The 19,199-nt window shown below is 43.3% G+C and overlaps 1 protein-coding gene across 1 annotated transcript in view; it reads left to right on the top strand.

Moving 5' to 3' along the window:
* Positions 1 to 19,199, top strand: part of PPP1R36 (protein phosphatase 1 regulatory subunit 36) — a 30,841-nt gene continuing 11,642 nt past the window's right edge. Inside the window, 7 exon segments of the mRNA XM_088025162.1 lie at positions 1 to 414; positions 1,452 to 1,516; positions 4,066 to 4,113; positions 13,647 to 13,733; positions 14,697 to 14,794; positions 14,894 to 14,960; positions 17,114 to 17,212. Of these exon segments, the coding sequence (XP_087881288.1) occupies positions 1 to 414; positions 1,452 to 1,516; positions 4,066 to 4,113; positions 13,647 to 13,733; positions 14,697 to 14,794; positions 14,894 to 14,960; positions 17,114 to 17,212 (878 nt within the window).

The following is a 19,199-nucleotide window of genomic DNA, read 5'->3' as shown; positions in this document are numbered from 1 at the left end:
ATGGAATTGAATCTTGTTACTCCAATTAAGAACAAAAAAGTTAAGTGGTTTACTTCACGGTTGGAAGGCCATGAAGAATTGACTTGTACAGAACTAACCCCTGGGCAGCTTTACTCTGCGTACGCCTATAAGCCACCAGAGGTAGCCAGAAAGTGGACGGAGACCCGCGGGAACGGGAACCGGGCCGAGGCGTGCCCGCCGGGGCTGCGCAGCCCGGCCGTTCGCCAGCCCGCGGGCGCAGTCCCCGCCCCCCGCCCGACCCCTCAGCTGCAGCCCTCGGGCCGCGGTTGGCCGCGCCGGTGGGCAGCTGACTGGGTGACCATGTTTGGCGGGCTGGGAGAGGACAGGCATCCGGTGCCGTTGTTTTATTCCCGGAGAAGGCGGTGGGACGGGCAGGCCACTTCCCTGCCGGAGGTAAGTGCAGCCTTGGTCGCCCCGACCCCCGAGGCCGGAGCAGGCCTGCCCTGCCGCCGCCTCCCCGGCCCCGCGGCTCCCGGGGCGGCTCCCCCTGCAGCGGCCCTGCCCTCAACCCTGGGCGAGCGGCTCTTCGACAGACGTGGCCCTGTTTGCCTACAAAACCAAGACTAGAGAGGTGTACTCGGCCAAAGGTCAGAATTGAATTCTGGCTTCCTACCCAGATATTTAGATGTTTATGAAAGTTCCACCCCAGCACCTCTAATTTGGTTGGTTGCAAAATAAATAGCCCTCCTGTGCAGAAAGCCGTAGTGCTCCGGGCGCGATCCCCGGTTAGGAAAGGCTAGTGGCTTGGTAGCTACCACTACTGAAAAGGTAAGCTTGTCCTTTGCCTCCTTCCCCGTGAAGGGCGGGGTCGGTGTTAGAGCACGCTCCCCTGTTTTGAATGTCTTATCTCCTCTCCGCTGAGGCTCCGCTGGGCGTCAGTTTTTTTTTTTTTTTTTAAGATTTTATTTATTTATTTGAGAGAGAGAGAGAGAATGAGAGATAGAAAGCATGAGAGGGAAGAGGGTCAGAGGGAGAAGCAGACTCCCCGCTGAGCAGGGAGCCCGATGTGGGACTCGATCCTGGGACTCCAGGATCACGACCTGAGTTGAAGGCAGTCGCTTAACCAACTGAGCCACCCAGGCGCCCCTTGGGCATCAGTTTTTTGTGGTCTGAGTCCCAGCTCATAAATTGCTCTGATGAGCCTCGGGACAGTAGTGCAGACTAAGTGAAATGTCCTCCCTTCCCTTCCTTTTCTTCCTCCCCGCTCTTCATCCCTCTCTTCCTTCTTTTCTACTGAAACTACACCTGAACACAAAAAGGATAAAATCCTGGCTTCAATCAAAACAAAACAAAACCCCACAACACAACATATGAAGATTCTACATCTTTACTGAATAAAGAGCAACAAGTGGGAATTGTTAAAAGTTCATTGTGACATGTGTATTGTAAATTGAATTTTTAATATTTGCTGCAATCATTTCATTTTACAGCAGTTGGGATTGCGATTGGGGATGTGGTACTGGAAAGATGAAACCAGAACTCTTGAATTCAGAAGGTAAATTTTATTAAAACTTTATTTTAGCTTTTATAAAAATTATATGTGCTTGGGGTAAAAAAAAAAAATCAAGCAATACACAAGAGTATAATGAGCAAAATAAATATCTGCTGAAATCCCACCATCTAGAGAAAACCATTTTGGTGAGCAGCCTTCCAGATACCACTTTCTGATAACATTTATCAGCTGCTTCCTATGTAGCACTGTGCTAATCAGTTTGCCAACTCTTTGAAAAAGCTGCATGTTCATCCACTTAGAGATGAAGAAACTAAACTCAAAGGGTTAAGCAATTTAAAGAAAACTAAGTGACTTAGCCAAATAACACAGCTCACAGGTGACTAAGATGATTGAAATCTAGGTCTGTTGGCTCAGAGTCTATATTTTTTTTTTAAAGACTTTATTTATTTGAGAGAGAGCATGGAGCAGTGGGAAGGGGCAGAAGGAGAGGGAGAAGCAGACTCTGTGCTGAGCAGGGAGCCCGATGCGGGGCTTGATCCCAGGACCCTGACCCTGGGATCATGACATGAGCCGAAGGCAAATGCTTAAAGGGCTGAGCCACCCAGGTGCCCCCAGAGTCCATATTCTTAACTACTTTATAAAATTGCCTCTTTGAGTTACAGAAATACAATTTTACATTAATGAGACCATATTATACTTGCTGCATAATAGACAGTTCTCCAAGGTAAAATTATTAAATTAGGAAAAACCGATTTTAATCTCCATTGAGAAAATACTGACTCTATTAAAAGTGCATAACTTGGGGCACCTGGGTGGCCCAGTCGGTTGAGAGGGGTCGGTGTTAGAGCATGTTTCCCTGTTTTGAGGCTCAGGTCATGATCCCAGGGTCCTGGGATCGAGCCCCCCATCGGGCGCCCTCTCCTCCCCGCTTGTGCTGTCTGTTGCTATCTCTGTCTCTCTCAAATAAATAAATAAAATCTTTAAAAAATTAATAAAAAGTGCATAACTAAACAAATAGTACTAGCCACTATCTGCTGTGTACCTATTATATGCCAGACGTTTGCATGTTTTCTGATTCTTAAACAGCCATGAAAAGTGAGAATTAATACCTCCATTTTATTTTTTTAATATCTTTTTTTTTATTCATTTGAGACACAGAGATACAGAGAGAGAGAGAGAGAGAGAGCATTAGCAGGGGAGAGGCAGAGGGAGAGGGAGAAGCAGGCTCCCCGCTGAGCAGGGAGCCCGATGTGGGACTCCATCCCAGGACCCTGGGATCATGACCTGAGCTGAAGGCAGACGCTTAACCATCTGAGCCACCCAGGTGCCCCGAATACCTCCATTTTATAGATGAAGAAACAAGGCTCAGGGAGATTAAGCATCTGACCCAAAGTCATGCAGCCAGTAAGTAGCAAAACTGACATTTTGAACCAGGGTTTGTCTGATGCCACAGCCCTTCCCACATACACACTGTCTCCCTCCTTTAGACCGTAAGCCCCTCAGTGGCAGGAGCTGTCTTACTCGTCTTTGTGTCCCTAGGAGCTGTCTACAGAACTGCACAGAGTACACCCTCACCAGGTGTTTATTGAATATTTCAGTAAACCAACTAGTTTCAAGTAGAGGAAGGCCAGAGGCAGGGGACCAGTTAAAAAGCTAGTTGTGGGGGGCGCCTGGGTGGCTCAGTTGGTTAAGCGGCTGCCTTTGGCTCGGGTCATGGTCCCAGGGTCCTGGGATCGAGCCCCGCATCAAGCCCCGCATCGGGCTCCCTGCTCGGTGGGGAGCCTGCTTCTCCCTCTCCCTCTGCCTGCCTCTCTGCCTACTTGTTCTCTCTCTGTATCTCTCTGCCAAATAAATAAATAAAATCTTAAAAAAAAAAAAAGCTAGTTGTGGGAGGTTTATAGATGGCTGTACAGGTACAAAACCATGAGTCGGCTTGAAGTCTTGTATCAGGAGGAATAGAGAAGGGTGCAGGACTACGAAATACTTCAGAGTTGGAACTGACAGGATTTTGGGTAGAATTGATAAGATGTGAAGGGAGAGGGAGAAGAGGGGCTCCTGCTGATTCCCAGTGTCTGGCTTGGGTGATTGTGTAGCTGGAACTGCCCTTCACCTCTATACAGAATAACAGACAAAATTGGTGATGTGCTTGAGGTTACTGTGACGTATTCACAATGGTCTCTTAGGCTGTTGGATAAATGGGCCTGGAGATCGGGAAAGGCTAAGCGATGTATTTTATAGTTACAGTATAAATATAATGATATTTAATGTCAAACAGTTTAAAGGCTAAGCATTGTTTTAGAGTCAAAATCAAAAGTTTATATTTCAGGGCGCCTGGGTGGCTCAGATGGTTAAGCGATGACAATCCTTCGGCTCAGGTCATGATCCCAGGGTCCTGAGATCGAGTCCCGCATTGGGCTCTCTGCTCCTTGGGAGCCTGCTTCTCCCTCTGCCTCTCTCTCTCTCTGTCTCTCATGAATAAATAAATAAAAATCTTTAAAAATAAGTTTATATTTCATAGAATATTTGTTTCAATATTTCTGGGGTGTTTGTCATTTCCAAAGTGGTGATTGATTTCAGTTTTTTGTTTGTAGATGTGTCACAGAAAATTCTGTTGTGTAGCTCCCAAAATACCACACTCAGTGAGTGTGAGATTGACAGTGAGAAAGAAAGAGCTTTGGGATTAGACAGCCAAGATAAACACAGGAGTCAAAGTACAAGTTAAATACATGTTAAAATACCAGAAAATGTGGACATAAATTTTAAGTGCCAACATTTTCATTTCTTAATCTTCATGTATATTTAAAGGCCATTTCAATCCTCTCTCTCTCTCTCTCTCCTTCTGAGAGAGAGAGAAAGAAAGCAGGCATGCATGGGGGTGGACGGAGAGGGAGAGAATCTTAAGCAGGCTCCATGTCCAGCACAGAGCCGAGCAGGGCTCAATCTCACAATGCTGAGATCATGACCTGAGCTGAAATTAAGAGTTGGATGGTTAACCGACTGAGACACCCAGGTGCCTCTCAATCCTCTCTTCCTATGATGAAAGTTGGACCATACTTTTTACTTACCTTTGTAAATGAAATTAATTTGCAGTATTTTTCAAACTAATTTTCAGTGCTAATTTAATGGTAACCCACCGAAGTCTCACTGTTTCCTATATACGCCTACTAATAAATTCACAGATTATCAATTTCACAGACTTTCTTACTCATAAAATATTCATATCCATAAACTAGTTTCTTTTGGTTTATTACCAAATTATTCTTTAAAAAATGGCTTGATTGATTTCCACTAATTTTGGAGAATATATGTGTGATGGTATGATTTAAAAGGTAGATTATATGACATAATGTTGAAAGGCCAGATACAAAAATGTAAATCTATAATTCCATTTATATAAAAGTTTAAAATAACAGGCAAAAAAAGAACTGTGATGATAGAGGTCAGAATAGTGGTTACCTTTGGGACATTATCAACTGACAGGAGGTGGGGGAAGGTGTAAGAGAACCTTCCGAGGTCCTGGCAATGGACTATATATTGATCTGGGTGGTGGTTACATGGATATGTACATAGTAAAAAATTCATCAAGCTGTCCACTTAAGATTTATGTACTTTACTACATGTTAAATTATACCACAATTTTTTTTTTAAGATTTTATTTATTTGGCAGAGAGAGAGACAGTGAGAGAGGGAACAAGCAGTGGGTGTGGGAGAGGGAGAAGCAGGCTTCCCGCTGAGCAGGGAACCCAATGCGGGGCTCGGTCCCAGGACCCCGGGATCATGACCCGAGCCGACGCCTAACAACTGAACCACCCAGGCGCCCCTATACCACAGTTTTAAAAAGCAAAAAACACACAAAGTCCAGACTGTGGAGTACACAAAATGGGAGCAGTTAGGAGAGAGAGGGAAAAGAATGCCATGAGGAGTAGACGGGTGACAGCCGTTTTGTGGTGGAGCTGCTCTATGTTTCAGCAACTCAGCATGGCAAATCTCAGAGTATCAGGATTCCCTTGGGACTCCAGCTGCTAAGGACAATCCTAAGGAAGAGGAAAGCAGACCTTTGTATGTTTTAGGCCAGAGTTAGTGTTTGGATTTGATGGAAGTGCAGGTACTGATTCCCTTTTAGAGTCTAAGCATATCCCATCACAATTAAATTAAATTGTGAGAGAACTCATGAGCCGGAACATGCTCTTTTTTTTTTTTTTTCTTTTCTGAAACTGTGTTTCAGAGACTTACCTCACCCCAGTTACTGGTGATGGTACAGGGCAGAGGCAGAGGAGGCTGAGAGGAGCCAGCGGTAGGGGTGGGAGCAGCGGAGGCAGAGGGAAGGCCTGTTCAGTTACTGTACTCAGACCTGGTTCTGTTTAGTATGCTCCATCAACCTTGACTGAGCATGTATTGGATGGGATTGCATCTATGCTCTAGAAAGCCCCTCCCACAGTAGCATGGAGCGGAAGGTTAGAACTAGGGGCGCCTGGGTGGCTCAGGTCATGATCTCAGGGTCCTGGGGGGATGGGGCTTCCTGCTCAGCAGGGAGTCTGCATCTCCCTCTTCCTCTTCCTCTGTGCACAGCTGGCTCTCTCAAATTTTTTTAACAGTCTAAACACTCTAAAATGAAGAGTGGCAGGAGAACAGAGAGTCAAAGACCCACGGTAGAGGCACCGGGAGGTAACTCTGGCCCCGCTGACGGAGGGAGTAGTTGGTGAGACTGGCTGTGAGATGAGGGCAGGAAGCACGAATGTCCCAGTCACTGTGTGGGCAATGATATTGCTCCTTGAGAGAAGGAGGGAGGGAGGGCCAGTAAGTTTGTGGAGGGGGTGAAGGGTAACAAGTTACTTTTGTAGATGTGCAGAATTTGAGGTAGCTGCCCGTGAGACTCCCAGGTCAGTAGGCAGGAGTTTGGCCCCCCTGAGAGAGGCCTGAGCAGAATTAGAGCATGGAGTGGAAATGACAGAGGCCAGAACCCTAGGAAATAATGTACTTTTAAAAATTGGGGAAAAAAATTTAAAAAGTCATATTATTTTTTTTACTTTAATTTTTTTTTTTTTAAGATTTATCCATTTATTTTGCAAAAGTGAGAATGAGAGAGAGAGTACATGAGGGGGGGAGGGTTAGAGGGAGAAGCAGGCTCCCCGCTGAGCAGGGAGCCCGATGCGGGACGCGATCCCAGGACTCCAGGATCATGACCTGAGCCGAAGGCAGTCGCTTAACCAACTGAGCCACCCAGGCGCCCTACTTTAATTTTTTAAAAGATTTTATTTATCTGTCAGAGAAAGAGTACAAGCAGGAGGGAGTGGCAGGTAGAGCAGGCAGAGGGAGAAGCAGGCTCCCCGCTGAGCAGGGAGCCCGATGCGGGGCTCGATCCCAGGACCCCAAGATCATGACCTGAGCCAAAGGCAGACGCTTAACCAACTGAGCCACCCAGGCACCCCTAAAAGTCATATTATTTAAACAATCAGAAAATACCAGTAAGCAAAAACAAAGAACTTTACAGTCCCACCCAGCGAAGTAAGAGTTAACATATTAACATCTTATTATATAGCCTTCTAAATCTTCTATATGTGTACACAAACACATGCTTTTAACTGACTACATTCTACATATCTTTTTTCTTTTTCTTTTTTTTATGTTCAGTTAGCCACTGTATTATTATCTTTTTTCTTACGGCAAAGTTGTACATAGGTACTGCAAACAAGTACATAACCGTACAGAGTTGAAAGTGAAGATTCCACCATTGTTCTACCCCCAAAGACCAACAGTGCACCAATGTTAAGGGTTACCACCTTATTTTTGTCTTCAACATACTGGTTCCATTTATTTTATATCCAGTGACTGAAAATTCCAATATCTAAAATCCTTGCAGGTCTGATTTTTTGCTAGTTTTTTTCTTATAGCATTATTAAAGTTTTATAAATAATTGTAAACATTTAAAACTTTTTATACTGGAATATTTCCAGCATATACAAAAGTAGAAGGATGATGTAATGAACTCCCAACATTCCCATGGCATAGCATCAACAGTCACCAAATTAAGGTCAACTTCATATCATCCACACCCCATCTCCTCCACCCCTTGATTATTTTAAAGCAAATCCCAGACATCATATCATTTCATCTATAAATATCTCAGTATGTATCTCAAAAAAATAAAGCACTGTCTTAAAAAAAACTTACTATTTGCGCACTTACAGTGTAAATGGTAATCTCTTTATATCATCATATATTCAGTTTGTATTCAGGGGTCTGCTATCGTCCAATGTTTTATAAGTTTCTTCCAATCAGGATCCACATAATTTCCATACATCGTAATTGGTTTAATACGTCTCTTAATCAAGTGTACATGTCTTAAAGTTTTATTTTCACGTGGCTCCCAGGAACAGTGGACAGGCAAAGAAAGAGGAGCTAGTGAAAGAGAAAGGATAGTTAGAAGGGTCAGAGAAAAAGCATTGGGACGCACAGGGCTTTGAAAGCAAGAGGATGGGGCAGGGAGTGTCAGCATGCCAGATGCTAAAGAGGATTTAAGGTGAGGCAAATACTAAAAACAGGCCTCTAAATTTAACAAGTTAGGATTGCTGGCGGGGGGGGGGGGGGGGGGCTAGGTGGGAAACAGTTTCAGGAGGCCAGTAAAGTGGAAATCAGTTAACAGTAGTTTGAAGAGAACATCTGGGATAAATTTCAAGAACCTAGCAAAAATAGAGTACTCTTATCGGTTTATCTATGAAGAAGGAAAAAAAAGAGATAGTAGGCTTTTGGGGATCCAGTGCTAAGGGAAGGGGATTTTTGTTGGTTTTGTTTTCAAGGTAGGAAAATCTCAAGTTTGTTTTGGAGAAAAAAGGAAATGCAACAGAAGAGGAGTACGGAATGGGGTCCAGAGCACAGAAAAGACAGTCGCGCCTTCCCACTGAGTACCGTGGAAGGGAGGTGACACAGACAGGAGGACTGTGGCAGTTTGAAGGGGTGGGGGCAGGTTGCGTATCTATGCTGCCCTTCTTAATAAACCAGACCCTTCCAGGCTCCTGTTAGAAGGGGAATCTCTTGGTAGCAGTGCTATGACCCTAACTCTTTCCCTGAGATTGCTTCTCTCCTTAGGGCCCACTCATTAGTTACCGTCACCACTGCCACCACTGGGCTAGGGCCAGGGCTGAGGAAAACTGCATGCAGCCAAGTACCTTGACCCAGCCCCCAAATAGGGCCATTTTCTGAAACCCAGGGGAGGGGGAGGACAGGGAAGTCTTCCCAGGGGAGGTGATATCTAAGCCAAGACCTGAAGAGGAGTAAGGGGTTGGCAAGGCAAAGGGAGATTTGGTTGGGGAGGAAGAGAGTGCATTCCAGGCAGAAGGCCCAGCATGTGCAAAGGCCCAGTCCTGAGAGGGCCTGGGGCATATTTGAGACTGCAGGCAGTTCAGGAAGCTGGATATAGGGTTCCAGACGGGTGTGAGTAGAAGATTTAAACCAGGGTAAGATCATGAAAGGTCTTGCATGCAATGTTGAGGAATCTGAACCTCACAGGGGAGCCGCTGAAAGGTTTTTTTTTTTTTAATTTTTAAAACTTTTTAATATATTTTTTAAAGATTTACTTTTGAGAGAGTGTGTGTGCGAGCAGGGGGAGGGGAGGAGAGGGAGAGAGAGAATCTTAAGCAGACTCCCTGGGAGCAGGAGATCAGTTAAGAAGTAGTTGCAGGGCGCCTGGGTGGCTCAGATGGTTGAGCATCTGCCTTCAGCTCGGGTCATGATCCCGGGGTCCTGGGATCGAGTCCCGAATTGGGCTCCCTGCTCTTTGGGGAGCCTGCTTCTCCCTCTGCCTCTCTCTCTCTGTCTCTCATGAATAAATAAATAAAAATCTTAAAAAAAAAAAAGCAGTTGCAGACATTCTGTTGACAGATGATGGTGGCTAAAATTAGGAAGGTGGCAATGGGAAGAGAGGGAAGTAGACAAATTTGAGATGTATTTAAGGATTAAGTGGTTAGTGGACTGCAAGGGCCACAGGTGATGGAGAAACCAAGGATGACACCATTTTGCAGCTTGGCCACCTGGTGGGTGGTGGTGCCCGTTTGCTAAGATGGGGGAGTAGTAGGGAGTACAAGTTAAAGGGGAATGAGTTCAGCTCATACTGAGTTTCAGATGTCTGCAGGAGGCCCAAGCGAAGGTGTCCAGTAGGCAGGTGTATCATTTTATAAGTTTGCAGAACTGAACCTTCACTATAAAGTTGTAGGTAATCGATGTTAGTGGACTAGATGAGATTACTCAGAGGAAGTGAGAAGAGGAACGAGATGGAACCCTGAGAAAGGCTCTCATTTAGGGAACATGTCCAGGAAAAGGAAAAGGAGCTTTAAAAGGAGACTAAAGAAAGAACAGCCAGCAGTGGGGAAGAAAATTTGAAGTGTTATGAATCCAGGTAATTTGCTTTTCCAAAGTAACAGCTTGATCTCAGGGGCATTCGGTTTCAACCCGTCAATTTCAAGCCCTGGGAATCCCTCCTGGGGTTTTAGTCTTCTTTCACATGGCGTAGGCCACCTTTTACACCCACTAGCAAATGGGAGTTCACAGACTTCTAGGTATTCTTGAGCTCAGAGAAGATGATCCCTTTCCTCTTTCCAGCCTTTCAGGCCTTCACCTCTTTCCTGAATGAGTGACAATGGAAATCTTACCTTTTAGAGAAGACCTAGCTCCCTATGTCACAGGCAGATCTTGCCTTATATTTGCAGATTATACCCTGAGAGGGATAACTGTATCAGAATATAAGATACCCATAACCTCCACAGAAGAAGTGGACACACACTAATGGGCAGGAAAGGATGGTCATTATTTCTTAATAGGCAGTTAAGGAAGAGACTTTGAAGGGGGGCCTGAAAGTTCAAAGACCTAGGGTTCAAAGCCTATGTCTCTCACTGACTAGGTGGTTATATTTGTCATGATCAGTTCCCTCATCTGTAAAATGGAATAATAATGCTTTGTGAGGCATAAATGAGGGTGTTGCATAATTCAGCAGCATGCATGCCCATTTCTTGTTTGTTAAAGAGGGAATACCTTTCTTCACAGGCCGCCTCTGGGTTGGCCCATGAGGCAGGCTTCCCTCTGACACAGTGTCAGCTGCCCTACCCTTTCTTGTTTCAAGAGGCCCTCCTCACAGCTGGGAGAGAATCAGCAGCCCGCCCGAGTCTTTGCCAAGGTCATTGACTCCCCTGGGGATATACAGCTGAGGAAACTCAACCTCCAGAAGCCCCACACTCCTCTTGTCTTTCCTCGGGGCCTGAGAGAAGACTCTAATGACCACTGAGGAGCTCTAACTTGTGTGGAAGCCAAGAGTGGTCCAGCCCTCTGCATTTTAGGGATGGTTCTAGGGGAAAATATGATTCTTTTCCTCATTTATTTCAGGGCAAAGGGAAATGACATGATTATGTTGTAATACTGGGAATGTAACAAAACGTGGTCTGAGAAAGGCCCAGATTCTAAAGGGGTTGCCAAATGGAGGGGGAAATGGCGGAGACTGCAGGAGGGCACAGAACTAGTTCAGCCTGCAGTTTGGGAGCCAACCAGAGGTACGATTCTAGCTTTCAGTTACTACTAGTGATGCTTTGTAGTGATTTCAAATGCACTGTGAGCATAGTCTGCCTGTAGAGCTATAGCAGGGCACTCACAGGGAGAAATCCTTCTCACCAGACAAGCTAGAAAATGACTTTACTCAAGGGAACAGCCACTCAGAATAGTGGGAAGTAGAGAAGGCATGTCTGAAGGTCAGAGAATAAGGACTAGAAGCTTAGCAGTAAATGTCAGGCTATTGGCTAAGGACAGGCACTTAGTGTCTTATTTTAAGGCTCTCTCATCTCAAATCATCTCAGGCAAATAGGGCAAGACACTTTGAATGATAGGGATAGGACTGAGAAAAGGGTAGGAGACAGCAATTTCATTTGACAGTCACTGAGATTGGGTGTATCTATCTTCTCTTCTAGAGAACAGAAATCCTGGGAGAGCTGGTGCCCTGTGACTTCCTTAGCCCGGGGTAGGAAAGTTAACAGCCAGTGGCTCATAAGTGGCCAAAACAGTGTGATGATCCAAGGAGAAATGTGAAAACAACTTTGTGTTCTTTTTTAGGGTGGTTATATGAAGGAATCTGCACAAGGCATCTAGCAAGGAGAAATGGCTTCAGAGAGCCATTAGAAAATGTCTGGGGGGCCCCTGGGGGGCTTAGTCGGTTAAGCATCTGACTCTTGATCTCAGCTCGGGTCTTGGTCTAAGGGTCGTGAGTTTGAGCCGTGCACTGGGCTCCATGCTGGGCGTAGAGCCTACTTAAAAAAAAAAAAAGTCTGGATGTTTGGGAGATTTGATTATTTTGTTAAAGGCTGTCCAAATGGTCTGTCAATATAACATAATCAACCATATAGTGTTTTCTTTCTATGTGTCTCTATCAACTTTTTCTTAGTGATGCAGGAAATAAATCAATATATTCTTATTATTAAAAAGAAACACCTCAAAACGGAAGTACACAGATTGGAAGATAGACCTCTTCATCACCATTTCACCTCTCTGCCCCATCTGATCCCCAGTCTCTCTTTGGCAGTAGCCCCCATCAACATTTGGTATTCTTCCATTTCTTTATTTTTTCCCCACCCACCCCCTCAGTATTTCAGCATACCCACCCCCTCAGTATTTCAGCATACTCTCCCCACTAAATACCCAATCCTTGGAGGCATCAGAAAGAATGAAAAGCTTAGAAATCATCCACTGACCAACATGGTGCCAATGACCTTAAAAAAAAGTAGAAAAATGCAAAGGATCATTTCCTTGCGGTGACATAATGTACATGCTTTTAGGAGCTAACTTATTCTACAACCCGAATACTGCTAGGAGGTTGGCAAAAACTGGAGGAAGAAAGAACCAAACTGATTAACTTTATTATTCCCATGGGAAAGTATTTCTCTAAAATGATTACTTTGTGGGTAACATTAATCAAAGAAAATTTTCAAAGGAAGTTGTTTCAAAAACTGTTGTGTCAAAAAAAAAACCTGTTAAAATACACAAAACTATTTTGTTGGCAAGGAGATGAAGAGAGTAGACATGATTGATATCCATCTTTAGAAAATGAGTAAAGTCTGGGGGAATGTGCTTCTATTACTACACCTGCATTTAAGCTTGGCAGAGAGACATGAAACTGTGGGCAGAAATTAAGCTTCTGGGTCATGTTATCACTGTGGCATTGTTTCAGACAGAAAAAATGAAAATCATAATCCACGGTGGGCTTCAAAACCAATGTATTTGGTAGACACCCCACTTCTCCCAGAATATGTACTCTCTGTAAGGGCAGGAACCACATTCTGCTGGTCTTCAAAATGTTTTTCTTGGCTTTTCTATTAAGCATTTGCTGATATTCCCAAGAGGTTGTGCGTGGACTCAGACAGACACCATTTTCTTTTCCTGTCAGAGCAATGTGTGACAGAGTATGGCCTCAGTATCTGTGTGTTTGTTGCTTAGTCATGGTCCCTTCTTAGCCCCATTACTGCTTAGTAAATGTTTGTATAACCTTAGAATTCAAGAAGCCCTGAGTTAAAGAAAGGGTCCTGAAACCTTCCATGAGATAGTCAAGAGTCCAGAGCAGCGACAACTAAAATGGCAGCTCAGGAGGCAGGACTGCCTGGTGGGTACGCGCATGGCTCTGCAGTGAGAGATCCCGGACTGCAATCCTGGCTCCGACACGGGCTCAGTGATCTTGGTCATGTTACTTATCTCTTTCTAAGCTTCGGTTTTTCCGTGTGTAAAAATGGCCATACTAGTAATATTTTCCTCATAGAGGCACTGTGATTGAACAAGATTGTGCCTAAAAGCACTTGGTACGTAACAAGTGCTCAGTAAATAAAAACATCTCTCCAGACTTCTCATGAGCTTTCTGTTTCTTGTGAAGCTACTATGACATTTTCAGATGGAAATGTTTTGTGTATGGTGGTGTTCTGGAGACCGCAGATACGTAGAGGCTGAACGTAGAGTCTGAAACGTTCGTCTCTTTCTAGATGGTTGTTCCATATGTAAATAATGTGAATTGAGTACCACGGTGCCTCAGATTCTCCTCAGGTGCCAATCATAACATCTGCAAGTCCTAAGATGCCATGAGCGACTGTCCTGATAGGATCAGTCTTCCCCCCGGGGAAAGGTTAGGGTCCTAATTTTCTCCTTTCTATTACAGTTTTACACCTGCAATAGAACTCAAGGAGAAAGGAAAGAAAGGCAAAGCAATACACTTTGCTGAAACTGACGGCCCCGCTTCAGACAGGTACCTTTGCTTCCCAACTGTGGCAGTGCTGCTGACCGCTCTCAGCAGAATGGCTCAAGTTGTCACAAATTCTTTTTTTTTTAAGATTTTATTTATTTATTTGACAGAGACACAGCAAGAGAAGGAACACAAGCAGGGGGAGTGGGAGAGGGAGAAGCAGGCTCGCCCTGAGCAGGGAGCCCGATGCGGGGCTCGATCCCAGGACCCTGGGATCATGACCTGAGCTAAAGGCAGACGCTTAACGACTGAGCCACCCGGGTGCCCCCACAAATTCTAGAAAATATCATTCCCATTATCTGAGGTTGATATGCAGATACCTTTTTTTTTTTTAAAGATTTTATTTATTTATTTGACAGAGAGAGACACAGCGAGAGAGGGAACACAAGCAGGGGGAGCAGGAGAGGGAGAAGCAGGCTTCCCGCGGAAAAGGGAGCCCGACATGGGGCTCAATCCCAGGACCCTGGGATCATGACCTGAGCTGAAGGCAGACGCTTAACGACTGAGCCACCCACGCGCCCCTATGCAGATACCTTTTAAGGAAAGAACATGCACTGTTTCTCAGTTATGGGGGGTGTTACAATAGTCCTTGCAGATGTATCCCTGTGATAATTTGGCTCATAGCAAATTTTCAACGTTTTATACTTTTTTTAAAAATCTGAAAATGGTAGCTACACCATGAATAGATTATCTAAATAGATGATTAATAGGTGATTTAAATGATCTGTTTTGGATGGAATTGGTATTTACATTTTATATCAGGCTTTTCTCCTACCCCTAGCCTGGTAAATATAATGTTTAATAAAATGCATTCCAGAATTCTCCTCCATTAAACAAAACCCATTTTTGGGTTTTGACACTCACACTCTCCTTACTTTATAGTAAAAGTCTCATGTACCTCAGGATCAATTAAATACAACTGAAACCTTTCAAACCACCACTAGAGACTGTTCTATTCTAAAATAGGTTGACAGATAAAAAGTTTGCTTCAAGAGACGATAAGTCACCTAAAGCCTTAGAGAAACGAGGTCAGCAGGGCAACGTGACACTACATGATGCTAAATGTGAGTAACTGTTTGGTCATCTTCACATATCCTATCTGGAGTGGATCTCTGACACAGCCCTTTGTCCGTCTCTCAATTGTCCATCTTCTCTCCTTTCAGTTGTTGCTTTGTTTTTGCTACAAGATACTGAGATGCAGCGGATCTGTTCTTTTACAACGTTTATGAGGTATGTAATGCTCATGAGACATTTTAGACCTTTTATCCTTAATTTGAAGCAATTTTAACTGATAAATGATGACAAATCTGGTTTTTTGCCAGGGACATGGGACTGGCTTCATGCAGGCCATCCCTTCAGGACTCAGTCCCCAAGGCTGAGACCAAAGACAGGAAGCCAGAAGTCACAGGAACCCAGAACAAAGTCCCAGGGCAAGGAGTATAGAGAGCACGTTGTCAAAGTCCCATAAAGACTACATTATATTTATATAATGGTTAGAGGGTAGACTCACTTACTGAACATCAGTTTTCTCCATGTTTGGAGCCCCCGCAAGTACTAGGTATATGACTCTGGGTAAGCTTCTTGACCTTTCTAAGCCTGTTTCCTCAGATACAAAATCGGAAGTAATTGTGTCTCGGTCTGGCTGCGGGTCGGTGTTCAATGAGAACTGGGTACCCAAGATTGGCAGCCCTCCCACATTCCCTCAGCATTCAGCGAAGGCTGCTTGTGGCAAGCACCTGAAGCTTTATTCCACAGCGGGAGCACACTCAGCCTGACCACAGGGCAAGCTGGGAGCACTGTCAGTGTCCCAGAGGCAGCCTTCAGCCAGAGTTGTGCTAGATGGGAGAGTTGGTACAAAGATATCCCAGCTTCCCTCTGTCAGGATAACTCTGAGAAGTTTTCTGCACTGTCTCCCGGAGCCCCCCACAGGACTGAACTGCATTTGTCCATAGGGATAATGAACTTGTTAACACCCGCTGTGTGGGCTTCCTTCCCCTTTCCTGTCTTGCTTCCCCAACCTGCTACTCATGTTTCCTGTGAGCACTTCCTAAGTAAACTACTTAATCTCACATCTTTGTCTCAGAGTCTTTTTCTGAGAGAACCCAGCCCAGGACAGGTAGTTACTAACATTGTGGGAAAAAAATCAGCAATGCTCATCTTCATCCGGTTGTCAAGGTATAGTTGAAGAAAGAATGTCAGTAAGAATTTGCATTTGCTAGAAAGGAAGCAGCAAAAATCTTGTAAGAATACTTAGAAAGACAAAGGCTTCTAGTTTTAAAAGAAATGAGATGGGATTGTGAATCAATGCAACCTTTTCCTAGAGCAAAACTGTGAAACTTCAATATGCTGTACACCATGCCCTAGCAATTTCACTCCTAGGAAGTTCCTCAGAGACGTGGCCACAAGGATAATTATGGCAGCAATGTTAACAGTATTTTTAAAAGAACTACCTATCCATCAATAGAGGACTAGTTAAATAAAATATGAGATATAGAAAACTTTATACAACTTTTAAAAGGATGAGGAAAATTGATACATGGTATCATGGAAAGAGGTCCGTTCTAAGCAACTAAGTGAAAAAAGCAAGTTGCAAAGACTTGTATATATATGCATTATCTTCTTTGTTACCGAAGAAAATTTTAAGGCATATATTCATGCATATGTATGTGCGTTGGTGGGGGAGGACCTTACATGTAATTGTCTATGCTTTGAAAAATTTAGGAAGGATTCATTCCACTCTTAGCAGTGGCTGTCGCTTGGAAGTAGGATGGTAGCAAAGGAGTGAGAGGACTTTTTACTTTACACATTTGTGTACATTTTTTAAACAATGGAAAATATTATTTGTATAATGAAAACTTCTTAAAAATTAAAACTAATTGATAAGCAAACCTGTAATTTAGTGTGTGACCCCCTAAAAAGTTTGGTTACAAAAATCAGATTTCTTACATCTTCGATAGTATAGTAGGTAGAATTTTAAATGGTAAATTGTGTGATAGGCATGATAATGTATATTTCTACTTATTCTTACGTCATGTGCCCACATATTCTTATGAAAAGTTTTATGCTTGAAATATGTTTATACTATATGTTAACTAATTAGAATTTAAATAAAAATTTGAAGAAAAAATAGGGCGCCTGGGTGGCTCAGTTGGTTAAGCGACTGCCTTCGGCTCAGGTCATGGTCCTGGAGTCCCTGGATCGAGTCCCGTATCGGGCTCCCTGCTCAGCGGGGAGTCTGCTTCTCCCTCTGACCCGCCCCCCTCTCATGCTCTCTCTCTCTCTCTCATTCTCTCTCTCAAATAAATAAATAAATAAAATCTTGAAGAAAAAATAAATATGTTAGCATTCATTTCTTCTATTTTTTTTTTTAATTCTTCCCTTAGGAATAAAAATCTTGACAATTTCCTCATGGCATTGTTGTACTATTTATCTCATTACTTGGAAAAAAATTCACTGGAAAAGAAACCCGAAAGCTATATGGTGTAAGTAGGATTTTGTAGTGCACTTTAAAGTTTTATTATTGCCCGTATGAAAACTAAGGTAGAGATGATGGAAATTTTTAAATTTTTGGAGTATATGAAAACAGACATTTCACATGGGAGGAGTTCATCAGTTTTTAAAGCTCACTGAATAATTCAAATGGTTTTTCTAGCAACAAAATATTCCAGATAATATAGACCAGCACTGCCCAATAGAAATATAATGAGAGCCACATAGGTAACTTAAAATTTTTCAGTAGCTCTATTTAAAAAAATGTAAAAGATAAAGGTGAAATTAATTTTAATAATGTGTTTTATTTAATTCAGTGACTCAAAAATGTCATTGCAACATGTAGTCAATATTAGAAAGTTATTGATGACATACTTCTTTTTTTGGTAGTAAGTCTTTGAAATCTGATATCTATATTACACTTAACAATATACCTCAATTCATACTAACCACTCAATAGCCACATGTGGCTTCATGGCTACCATATTGGACAGTGCAGATATAGATATTGGTTCTATGCTTTTTATGCTTCTGAAATTCTCGCTAGGGCTTTTGTAAGCATCTAATGAAAAAAACGAAGATTTAAAAAAATTAATAGATATGACCAAAATGATATTCCATATCACAGAAGAAAATAAGATTTCTTAGGCTACATAGGAAGAATTTAACTGCTTTAGGCAGAGGTGGCTTAGAGCTGTACAGGGCAAGAATCTGGGAACTCAGAATCCAGAGCAGAACAATGCCTCTCAGGCTTGGTGACCTTTGGCAAGCCATGGAACTTTCCAAGTGCCCAGGCTGCCCTCCCCGGTACTTGTGGAACCAATCCAATGATTCAGCTGTTAGAAATGCTGTTAGAGTCATCAATTTGTTGCTGTGGAATGTTGTTTTTTTTTTAAGATTTTATTTATTTGAGGGAGAGACACAGCAAGAGAGGGAACACAAACAAGCAGGGGGAGTGGGAGAGGGAGAAGCAGGCTTCCCGTTGAGCGGGGAGCCCGATGCAGGACTCGATCCCAGGACTCTGGGATCATGACCTGAGCCAAAGGCAGACGCTTAACGACTGAGCCACCCAGGCGCCCCCTATGGTGTGATTCTAAAATAATAAGACAAAGGTTTCACTTTCAGGATTCCAGTGGTCAGTTAGTGTACTTATTAATAGAAATAAATATAGATTATATTGAGATATCTGGACTTAAATAACTTTAAGAAAAAAATTGATTTCAGTCAAACTAGTGAGATAGAACAGAGATAATAGTAGTATCTACTTTACAGAGTTATCATCCAGATTAGATGAGATCATCAATATTATCTTAATGCAGAGGTTGCCGCTTGGGAGGAAAGCCTACAACTTGTGAGAGGAGAGCTGGAAGGGGTACAGAGGTACACTGTGGTGGTTTTAGATGATTAAAAGCCCTAATTCCGGAAGAAGAAGTCTTATCCCCATTTTACAGATGAAGAAGCTAAGGCTCAGAGAGGTTAAGGAGCTGGCCAGAGAAGACTTGCCTAGTTAGTGGTGGAGCTGAGATGGGTGCCCAGATCCATCTAACTCCCCAGCCTCTCAGCCTCTGTGCAGCATGTTCGCCACCCTGTCCCAGTCAGCTGAGCCCTCTTATACAGTTTATCCATTTGTAATTAGGATTTGTAGCTTCTGTACAAAGGCAAAATTATGCAGTTTTTAAAACAAGTATTTTTCAAGTTATTACATCTTCATAATTATTTTTAATGGTGGCGTAACTTTCCGTCAGGCTAATGTGTGTTGATGGACTGACTGACTTATTAAGTCATTACTAAGCTACTTATAGTGACTATTAAGTCATTTATTAAGCTAATGTGTGTTGATGGACTGACTGACCTATTAAAAGGCAGTATGGTACGTACTGTGGTTAAGAGTGTGGACTTTGGTGCTGGAATAAATCCTATAGGGACTCATATGTTAAGTTAATAAATGTCAAGTCCTTCAACAGTATTTGGCTGTATTAC

The sequence above is a fragment of the Eumetopias jubatus genome, unplaced genomic scaffold (genome assembly GCF_037043125.1).
Source record: "Eumetopias jubatus isolate StellerSeaLion01/CBP00866 unplaced genomic scaffold, mEumJub1_p1.0 scaffold_7, whole genome shotgun sequence".
In the NCBI taxonomy this organism is placed as follows: Eukaryota; Metazoa; Chordata; class Mammalia; order Carnivora; family Otariidae; genus Eumetopias; species Eumetopias jubatus.
Note: the sequence above shows the minus strand (reverse complement) of the source record. Positions and strands in the feature narration are given on the sequence as shown.